This window comes from Petromyzon marinus, unplaced genomic scaffold (assembly GCF_048934315.1).
Source record: "Petromyzon marinus isolate PM22_M1 ecotype Great Lakes invasive population unplaced genomic scaffold, UKy_Petmar_22M1.pri1.0 PM_G_Scaffold_1, whole genome shotgun sequence".
NCBI lineage: Eukaryota > Metazoa > Chordata > Hyperoartia > Petromyzontiformes > Petromyzontidae > Petromyzon > Petromyzon marinus.
This window is the reverse complement of record NW_027422650.1, coordinates 12,418,277-12,428,867: the sequence shown is the minus strand read 5'-3', so window position 1 is coordinate 12,428,867 and position 10,591 is coordinate 12,418,277. Positions and strand designations below refer to the sequence as shown.

The 10,591-nt window shown below is 48.1% G+C and overlaps 1 protein-coding gene across 1 annotated transcript; it reads left to right on the top strand.

Moving 5' to 3' along the window:
* Window positions 1-784: 784 nt before the first annotated feature.
* Window positions 785-7,213, top strand: LOC142908557 (E3 ubiquitin-protein ligase CCNB1IP1-like). The gene is made up of 3 exons (XM_076059314.1): window positions 785-1,141; window positions 1,977-2,316; window positions 2,893-7,213. The coding sequence occupies exons 1-3, from the start codon at window positions 845-847 to the stop codon at window positions 3,105-3,107; spliced, it is 852 nt and encodes a 283-aa protein (XP_075915429.1). The 5' UTR covers window positions 785-844; the 3' UTR covers window positions 3,108-7,213.
* The last annotated feature ends 3,378 nt before the right edge of the window (window positions 7,214-10,591 follow it).

The following is a 10,591-nucleotide window of genomic DNA, read 5'->3' as shown; positions in this document are numbered from 1 at the left end:
CCACATTGCAGGTCACGACAGCACACTAAAGCCAGTCGGCCACTCACAGGCTCACTCACCCACTAACTCACCCACCCACTCACCAAACTGCAGGCACAACAAGACACTCACTGAACCAGTCAGCCACTGACAAGTTCACTCACCCAGAAACCCATCCACTCACCCCACCACCCTGCAGGTCACAACACACTCACCCTCGCAGAGGTTTTTGGGCAAGCGTTGCGCACGTTCAGATGCGCTTCTGCGTCCGTCTGGAACCATTTTCCTTCTGCTATTAGGAATCCACTGAAACTGTGCATTTTAAAATCATCTTGATTGAAAACTAATTTCTTTTGCACTGGTCTTTGTGTTTAGTTTCTTGTCCTCTACCCGTACCTCCGATTAGCACGGTTCGCTCTGTACGGTGTGAAATAAGTTCAACGTGCATACACCCAGCCCATCAGCCACTTACAATTTCGCTCACTCACCCACAAACTCACCCACCCACTCACCAAACCGCAGGTCAGAACACTCCCCCTGCTCAGCAATTTATCCTCTAAAACCGTCGCTCTCCCAACTGAATTCTGTTTGCTTCGCCATCGTACTTTACCTCACTTGCTTCTGTCATTACGCTGACCAAGATCTCTCGCCGCCCTTAACGAACGAGACCGCACCCCGGTGCTCTCTCTGGAGCTCTCAGCCGGTCAATAAACGGCAGGAGCTCGCAAAAAAAAAACGCGAACGCATTTCGCGCACTCCATGCTAAACGTGTTTCACCCGCGATTCGTTTCCCTCAACCAGAACGGCGGCGACTGGAACAGAAGAACTGGCGGCCCCCCGGGGCCAGTGGTCAGGCGGGGAGGAAATGTCGGCGCACGAAGAAATTCTGGTGTGCAACTTGAGGAAGTGCCGGCGCATTGTTGGCGACTTCGCCTGGGTCACCTCCTGCTCGCACCTCTTTTGCGACGAGGACGGCGAACGCGAGTTCAAGATGGGGGCGGTCGCCTGCCCGGCGTGCGGCGCCTTGCCGCGCGGCAGCCTGGACGTGGTGCGGGTCTGCTTGAACCCCCCCGAGGAGCACAAGTCCATGGTGCTGGCGGGCCTAGGGCCGGACGTCATCCAGGAGATATGTTCGCGGGCGCTTTCATTCTGGATCTTTCAGGTATCGGCGACGGATCGGTGACTTTTTAAAAATAAAAATTATTTTTAAAAAGTAACAAACTGAAATGTTTTATATTTTAGCGGATAAAGTCCCACTGAGCTACGTAACCTCTTTTTTTTGCAGAAGCGACCTGGCCATCACGAATGATAGCCCAACCCAAGCGGCTGTTATCATCACGTGGAAATTTACAGCAGTCAAATACTCTAAAACGCGTTAGATGTTGTTTCTAAACATTGGGAGGGAAAAACCAGAGGACCTGGAGAAAATCCACACGGCCACTGGGAGAACGTGCAAACTCCAAACATAAGTAGTGACTAACTCGGAGACAAAAAGACTTGGAGGCACTTCTTTATTTAGCGAGCACCATTGGAATGACGCAGTTAATATTTAGTCCGTCTATTATCGGTGGCACTACTTAGAACATGTACAGCGTTTAAGATGTCACTCTTGAATTAATTTGCGTGATTTATGAATATTTTTCTTCTGGGTTCTTTCAGCAAAGTCACGTAGAATGGAGATAAAATAATAAAAATAATAACAGAATTTATTCTGTTATTATTTTTATTTTTTTATTATTACAGAATAAATTCTGTTATTATTTTATCTCCATTCTACGTGACCTTACCGAAAGAACCCAGAAGATGAATCCCTGCAGTCACGAAAGCTTTAAATCGAAAATTATGAATATTTGTTTTCATTCTTTCGATATTTTTTTGGAGCTTCGTCGTTCCCAGAGGCATGATTAACCGAGTTATTCTTCTACACGTAAGTCCCCTTGCGCGTACGGCTCTTTAACCGATTAAAAATACATTCCATCAAATTTTCCATCTCGCAGATGCACCAGGAGAGACTGTATCAGGAACACTTGGCCGCGAAATCAAAGAGGCTCAGGGTGCAGTCTGAGGACCGCTTCAAGCAGGAGATCCAGAACAAGGTCACGGAGGTCGCCACTCTGAAGCGGCAGTTCTCGCTTGCCAAGAGCGAGCTGGCCAAGTTCAAGAAGAGGTACAACGAGGCTGCCGAGAAACTGCTGGAGAGGGACCGGGAGCAGAAGAAACTGCAGGTCTCGTACGATCGCCTCCGCCTGCGATCCTACGCTATCGACGAGGGGAGACGCGCGGAGGAGGAGGAGGCTCCGAACGGCGCGGCGTCCTCGCCGTTCATAGTGAGATTCGGTAGGGCCGTTTGAACTTTAGTAATAGGTTTTTACCCTTTTAGCTGGCACAAAAACTGATACCTTTATTCAAGGCATCATGTTTGCAATAACCACAACACAAGCAGTCAAAATGCAAACAAAAAAGAGACAACTCTGATAATAATATTGGCAGTGTCCTTGAATTTGATTGGTCCACACCCGAGACGGCTTTTCTTAGAGCCTAGTCTCCACTGGTGTTGGACCAGAAGACGCCAAAAGGCGTACAACTCAAAAACAGCGCACCATCAGGGAGTATTGAGGGCTCGGGGTAAGCCTTTACATTATGAGACCTCCTCTGCCAGTAACAAGATATAGGAATAGGTTTTTACCCTTTTGGCTGGCACAACAAAAACTGACACCTTTATACAAGGGATCATGTTTGCAATAACCACAACACAAGCAGTCAAAAATGCAAACGAAAAGAAACAACTCTGATAATGATATGTTTGAACTTTGTTAGGAACCGACCAAGCAGGGAAAATGGGGATAGGTTCATACGGTGACGTTTTGTACGTAATGTCATTTTTTCCCCCACCCCCCCCCCCCCCCCTGGTAGCAGCGACGTCGACCCCGCGAACGTCGCAAGACGCGGAGGGAAACGCGTGGAGCTGGATGATGACGACGCCTCCGCGCTGCCGCCCCGGGGAGACGGAGTTTGCGCCGAGGCCGTTGTTTTTCAACGGCAGCCCCCCGGGCAGGTCGCCGCAATCCGACGGCTTCCTCCGCTTCCCCTTCCCCGCCAAAGCCGCGGTGACCGGAGCCAGGAAGTGACCTCGCCCCGGTAACAACACGAGAGTCCTTCCCTTCGCGCCCGCCTCCCCGCCCTCCAATGCGGTCGCAAGGGGTTCCCCAAAAAAAAAACTCGTGTGAAAAAAAATGACGCAGAAAGGACCTCGCCCACTGGCCTCACCGCGCATCAGATTCCTGTGGTCTTAACGCTGCCCGCAGGTCATCTGCCTACTCCCTGCGGCGCTTGGCAGGAGCCTCTCGTCGTTACCGCCAGTCGATTGCCTCCTGAGTGCAAACGGAATTCGAATCGGAAATATTTATTTACGCTGGAGGTAGGAATCCGACAAGCTGTGAAGCTCTTTTCCCACAGACTTGTGGTCGGGGGCACCGGGGTAAAAACGTTACAGCGACAAACAAATACAAAAAACCCCACGTCGTGCACAAGCGTCACGGGGTCCACGTGTGCGAGCGCGTGGCTCGTCGCCCCCGTCAGTTGTGTTCGGAGAGCCGCTCGCTGGAGATTTTCACGCACGACGACGATAACGCCGCGTCATTGAGCTATCGTTTGTGATGGCCGGGTCGCTTATGAAAATAGCTGCGTAGGTCGGTGGGTCCTCGCCTGGTAAAATGAAAAAAAATTTGTTGAGTTTAGTTTCAATTCGTTACTACTTTAGCGCACACCAATTGTGTTCTGGGAGAGCAAACCCACAACGTTGACAGTGGAGTTTGACGTCCCGCTTGGTGATCACCACCAGCGGCAGTAACTAAACGACCGCACTCCGTTCAAGTGACAAACGTCTCCCATTGGCCGTGCCGGGTGGGGCTCACAGGGTTACGTCACTTTCACATCCATCAGAAACTTTTGTTTATACTGGAGGAATCCGTGCAGCCCTACAGGAGGTTGTAGGTGCGATCCCAATTCTGACAGCTGCTGCCGTATATTTGGAGCTTGCGTCTCTCTCACTCTCTCATCATCATCATCACCACAGTGGCTATGAGATGTTACCTCGCCCGGTCTACAGGAGGTCGTGGGTTCGATCCCGACTCTGACAGCTGCTGCTATAAACCGTGGCCGATGAGCGACCGCTTTCGATCCCGCCGCTTTGCGTGCTGGAGAGTAAACCCACGACATTTACCGCTTGAGCACCGTGAATTTTTTTCCGGCGGGTAGGTTGCCGGGTGTCGTCGTTGGTAGGAGGTTATGGGGCAGACCCAGGTGCCAGGAGTCCACTGACTGAAATGAATGGCCGATGCACCACCTGTGCCCTGTACTGTGCCAACCTGCTGTGCTTCAGCCACCCGGCGCTCTGCACGTTGTTGCTGGAGGGCAGCTGCCTCCAACTGCCCATCAGCAGCATTCACGAGCCTCCTCCAATTAGGCCGATCTAGACACCACTGGTACCAGTCCACTCAGCTCCACATCCTCTTGTACCACATCACTCCATCTCTTCTCTAGCTCGTGCCGTGCTCGTTTAGCCCCCTCTATCTGGCCGAACAAAAGCTGTTTAGGCATGTGGGCTACATGACCCAACTAATGCAACCTTGCCTGCCAGAGGAGCTCACCGATGGGATTTTGTCCAGATCTTTCAAAGATCTGTGAGCTCCTCACACAATCCAGCCTGGTTAAACCTAGGATGGATCGTAGGCAGGCCAGCCTAAATGTTTCTAACCAGGGAAGATTTTCCTTTAGGGGGGTTTACATTTTGCAAGCGTAGAGAAGGGAGGGCATGACTGGCCGAGAAGATCGAAGCTTCATAGGGAGTGACAGACCAGGTAGCTTTACGCAACTGATGGAAAGTTAATGCCGCTTGACTGACTCGGAATGAGACCTCTGTTGTCAAACCGGAGCTGGTCATGAGCACACTGCCCAGGTATGGAAAACTCTTCACTCTCTCCACAAATACAAAGATCCCCCATATAGCCTTAACAGGCCGGCATGGCACATGAAGGGGTGAGTGGCAAGCACAATGCCACGTCAGAATTGGGTATTACAGATAGGTAGCCTGCCGCCAACAAAAGAAAAGCTCCAGCAGAATTGCTTCATTATTTAGTTCTATCCATGGCTGGGTGAGCACGTCCCTACTTATCAAGCATTGTGCTCACCATTGTACCGAGTCACTTAAACGCAGGCGAGCTGCTGTTTCTGTACTGCATGAAAGTAACGTGGCATGTTATCGTGAAACACCTCTATAGGCTTATCTTCCAAAGCCTCCAATTGGTGTGCAAGCTTTAACCCACATTACATCGCCAATACTGACTAAAATAGCGCCTTCATCTACTGGCAGAAATTTAGTAACACGCTTTTCAACATGATTACAAATCAGAACCTCTGAGTGCGTGTGATCCAGCCACCGTTTAACGCACTAAAACATCACCTATTGATAATACTCATGTTTAGTTTCATATCGCGTCATCATTCAATGCAAATTGCATCTCACCATCGCTGAGGAACCTCAGGCATACAGGCTGTGAGCCAACACCAACAATTAGCCAAGCTCTGCAGTCCTCTGCAAATTAAGTTAATGAGTGTTGATACCTCCAATTAGCACAATTGGCTCCGTACCGTGCAAAAGAAGTTCAACATTCACGCATACAGAAGGGACCTACAATATTTAGTCTGCACTTTGCTGAACTGCCTTCTTCCGGCGTGCCGGGGAGTGGCACTTCCTCGACGTCCATGGGAAGGGATTTTCGCAAAACGTGTGCGGTCCAGCCACCCTCACTGCCTCTGCGGTGCTGGATTAGAGGCTACGTACAGCATAGCCATAACCACCAAGCTATCTGTGATCCCCGAGATGCCTTTGTCCGTCTCCAAATTACACGCACTTTGCCCGTCTTAATGCAACGGACGCCACAAATACGGACTTTGAAATATCGAATCTCACGAATGAGAATGCTTACCTACCCTGCTTGGTAGGTTAGCACAGGGGTCCCCAACCCCCTGTTAGGAACCGGGCCGCACAGCAGCAGGAGGTGAGCAGTGAGTCCGCGTGTGGCCCGCCCCATTATTTTATTATTTACCACTTCCGTCCGCGCCTCTTTCCCGCACTGCGCACTTGTCTCAGTCACAGTGTTGGTATAAAGCCCACAAGCTCTAACCCCTAGTAGCCACAATGAGTAAGCCCACAAGCTCTAACCCCTAGTAACCACAATGAGTAAGCCCACAAGCTCTAACCCCCTAGTAGCCACAAGGAGTAAGCCCACAAGCTCTAACCCCTAGTAGCCACAATGAGTAAGCCCACAAGCTCTAACCCCTAGTAGCCACAATGAGTAAGCCCACAAGCTCTAACCCCCTAGTAGCCACAAGGAGTAAGCCCACAAGCTCTAACCCCTAGTAGCCACAATGAGTAAGCCCACAAGCTCTAACCCCTAGTAGCCACAATGAGTAAGCCCACAAGCTCTAACCCCTAGTAGCCACAATGAGTAAGCCCACAAGCTCTAACCCCCTAGTAGCCACAATGAGTAAGCCCACAAGCTCTAACCCCTAGTAGCCACAATGAGTAAGCCCACAAGCTCTAACCCCTAGTAGCCACAATGTGTAATAAACAAACGTCGCTGGAGAGCTTCTTTGAAAAGGGGGAAAGACCCAATGATGACCCCCCCCCTCCCCCGGTCCGTGAAAAAAATTGTCTTCCACGAAACCGGTCCCTGGTGCCAAAAAGGTTGGGGGCCGCTGGGTTAGCACATTCCAAATGTAGCGTAATAGCGCCGTCTGCTGACTGAAAGTGATAAATACAGTGTACGGCAGTACACACGTCAGCAGGCGACAGTACACATGGGGGGAAGACCACTAGGACAGAGTTCATGGTGGGGTCCATCTGGAAGCCCTGGGAACTGCTCTTAGCTTCCAGAAGGGGGGGCGTGGCCAGGACGGAGCCAGGCCACGGCGGGGGGATAAGAGGGAGCCCCGGGCGAGAGCTCGGGGCTGTCGCCGGAAGCGGCTTCCCTCGCCGTGCTGTCGTCTCGCCACCATCGTCGCAGCCGTCTTCACCATCGCCGGACGCCACTAGCTAAGACAGCCTGCCAACTGTTCTAGCTAGACAGTGGCGCTGACGATAGACGGTTCTGTTTGCGATATATACACAGTGTACACCCACGTAGGGTGCGTGTGGTCCCCATTGTGTGTGGAATAAAGGTGGCTGCAATTACTACTGTCTCCGAACTGCGTCACTACACTTTTAAAATTGGGCTGAAGTGGTCGATAAAAAATCCAAAAGCAAATATTTGGTGATACTGCATTGGCAGTGGTGCACAATCACTTGTTGCTTGTGAATATTGCAAGCTGTGGTTAAAATGAACTAGCTTCACAAATAACTATTTACACACAGCAGCATTAGAAGTGTAATTTATTGCCATGCAGTTTTCACATTCTGGATATCATCTGCAAGTTGGCTTAATTGAGAAAAAAATAAACCTCTCATAAAAATTGAGCTTCGTTCAAATGAAAAAAAAATACCAACATTTCAAGAATAACAAGTCCAGCATATATCTTTAACTTTCAGATTAGAAGACAACTCCATCTCACCAGTGAAGATGCAACAACTTAAATTACATATACATGGGATCAAATAAATGTCCTTAATTTAACCATAACAGCCACGTGATGCAATGGGAACTAGGAACGACGCCAACTCTGTTTAAACAAGACAGTAGATTGTATTGTTGGGGCAATGTCACAGCTCAAATGTAAATAAACTTAACTGACAAACAGGACACTAGACTCGCGTATTATTATTATTATACCAGTGGTTCTTAACCTGGGTTCGATCGAACCCCAGGGGTTCGGTGAGTCGATCTCAGGGGTTCGGCAGAGCCCCCGCCACGGAGGTCCGGACACACTTGAATTATTGTGTAAATTTGTGATGACACACACGGCCCGCTTGGCCATCACTGGCTGCAGATGATCATGCTACACTGCTTGGCCAATCAGCGCTGCGGGGAATTTAGTGCGTACTCAGTAGTCAACGTGTGACTGTTGTTGTCGTACGTCGTGTGATTTCTTTAATATTTTATCCATACTAACTATGTCGGGTAAAAGAAGAAAGTGGTCGGACGAATATGTACAACATGGATTCTCATGTATCACGGAACGTGATGGGAGTGAGCGTCCTATCTGCATGATTTGCAACGCCAAGTTGAGCAACTCTAGTCTTGCACCGGCAAAACTAAAGGAACACTTCTTGAAGCTGCATGGAGACGGGGAATACAAGAACACAACACTTGCTGAATTCAGGGTGAAGAGAGCCAGATTCGATGAAAGGGCCACTCTGCCTGCTCTTGGATTTGTACCTGTTAACAAACCGATCCTGACAGCATTGTACGAAGTTGCTTACCTGATCGCAAAGCAGGGCAAGCCACACACCATTGGTGAAACACTTGTGAAACCAGCTGCATTAAAGATGGCGAATCTGATACTCGGAACAGCGGCCGAAGGTAAATTATCCCAAATTCCCCTTTCAAATGACACCGTCAGTGACAGAATAGAAGACATGAGTAAAGACATCTTGGCTCAAGTAGTCGCGGATCTGATTTCAAGCCCGGCAAAATTCAGCCTTCAACTCGACGAAACCACAGACGTTTCTGATCTAAGCCAGCTTGCTGTTTTTGTACGCTATGTGAAAGACGACATGATAAAAGAAGAGTTTTTATTTTGTAAGCCTCTTACAACAACAACGAAGGCAGCCGATGTGAAGAAGCTTGTGGATGACTTCTTCAGAGACAACAATCTTTCATGGGATATGGTTTCTGCAGTTTGTACGGACGGAGCTCCAGTCATGCTGGGAAGAAAGTCTGGTTTTGGTGCGCTAGTAAAGGCCGATGCACCACACATCATTGTGACGCATTGTATTCTGCACAGGCATGCGTTGGCAACAAAAACCTTACCTCCAAAAATGGCAGAAGTATTAAAAACTGTGGTGGAATGTGTGAACTATGTGCGAAAAAGTGCTCTGAGGCACCGCATCTTCAGTGAGCTGTGTAAAGAGATGGGCTCTGAATTTGAGGTACTTCTGCTCCATTCTAATATTCGGTGGTTATCCCGGGGACAGGTGCTGAATCGTGTTTTTGCCATGCGTGTGGAATTAGCCCTGTTTTTGCAAGAGCACCAACACTGCCATGCAGATTGCTTCAAAAATCCTGAGTTCATTCTCATTTTAGCGTACATGGCTGATATATTCGCAGCTCTCAATCATCTCAATCAGCAGATGCAGGGTGGTGGAGTCAATATCATGGAAGCGGAAGAACACCTGAAGGCTTTTCAAAAAAAGCTACCGTTATGGAAACGACGAACAGAGAACAATAACTTCGCAAACTTCCCGCTTCTGGACGACTGTGCAAGTAAGATCGAAGATGTGTCTGGAATCGGAGATATTTCTGTATCCACGGAACTGAAGCAAACAATTGCCACGCACTTAGATGAGCTTGCAAAGTCTCTCGACGGATATTTCCCTACAAGAGAGTCATATCCAGCATGGGTGAGACAGCCGTTCACGTTTGCTGTTGAAACAGCAGATGTCAATGATGAATTCCTCGACGAAATCATTGAAATTCAGCAGAGCCAGGTTCAACAGCAACTCTTCAGAACAACAACGCTCTCAACGTTTTGGTGTCGACAAATGAACAAGTATCCAGTTATTGCTAAGAAAGCCCTGGATTTTTTTATACCATTTGTTACAACATATCTTTGTGAGCAATCCTTTTCGAGGATGCTGGACATAAAAACGAAGAAAAGGAACATACTTTGCTGTGAAAATGACATGAGAGTGGCACTTGCCAAGGTGAAGCCACGCATATCTGAACTGATCTCTCAAAGGCAACAGCAGAAGTCACATTGATTTCCAGGTATGTAATTTGTTGTGAGTTTATGCATTGTGTTGGTTTTATTCTTTGAACAAGGTAATGTTCATGCACGGCTCATTTTGTGTACCAGTAAAAAACATATCTATGTCTTGAATTTGAAAAAAATCACATTTTATTTTCACTAAAGAGGGGTTCGGTGAATGCGCATATGAAACTGGTGGGGTTCGGTACCTCCAACAAGGTTAAGAACCACTGTATTATACTGTGCACGCAATCAACATAACACCGTACTCTTTGGTTATTTCGGTAAAGTCACGTAGGTATAAAATAAAATGACGGTCGCTTGTGTTGCACCCGAAACGTCGTGATTTATTTTATTTTGTAACTACTACTTGATGACTTTACCAAAAGAACCAAAGAGTATGGATTCCTGCAGTCACGAATGCTTCAAATCAAGAAGAATAACACTATTTATACATTTTGATTTAAAGCTTTCGTGAACGCAGGGATTCATATTCTTGGTTCTTCCGGTAAAGTCTCGCAGAAGGGAAACAAGAATATGAATCCCTGCAGTCACGACAGCTTTAAATCAAAACAACAATCTTATTTGTGAATGTTTCAGTTAATTTTCACACTCATCGTGTGGCATACTATAGCAATTTGTCGGACACCTTTGCTTAAAATGTCACAGTCAAAAGTTTTAAAACCAAATAACTCTAAGCATTAAG

Coding starts and splice junctions, on each gene's coding strand:
- LOC142908557 (XM_076059314.1), top strand. CDS start 845: ATGTCGGCGCACGAAGAAATTCTGGTGTGCAACTTGAGGAAGTGCCGG. Junction 1,142..1,976: donor TTTCATTCTGGATCTTTCAG/GTATCGGCGACG, acceptor TCCATCTCGCAG/ATGCACCAGGAGAGACTGTA. Junction 2,317..2,892: donor GCCGTTCATAGTGAGATTCG/GTAGGGCCGTTT, acceptor CCCCCCTGGTAG/CAGCGACGTCGACCCCGCGA.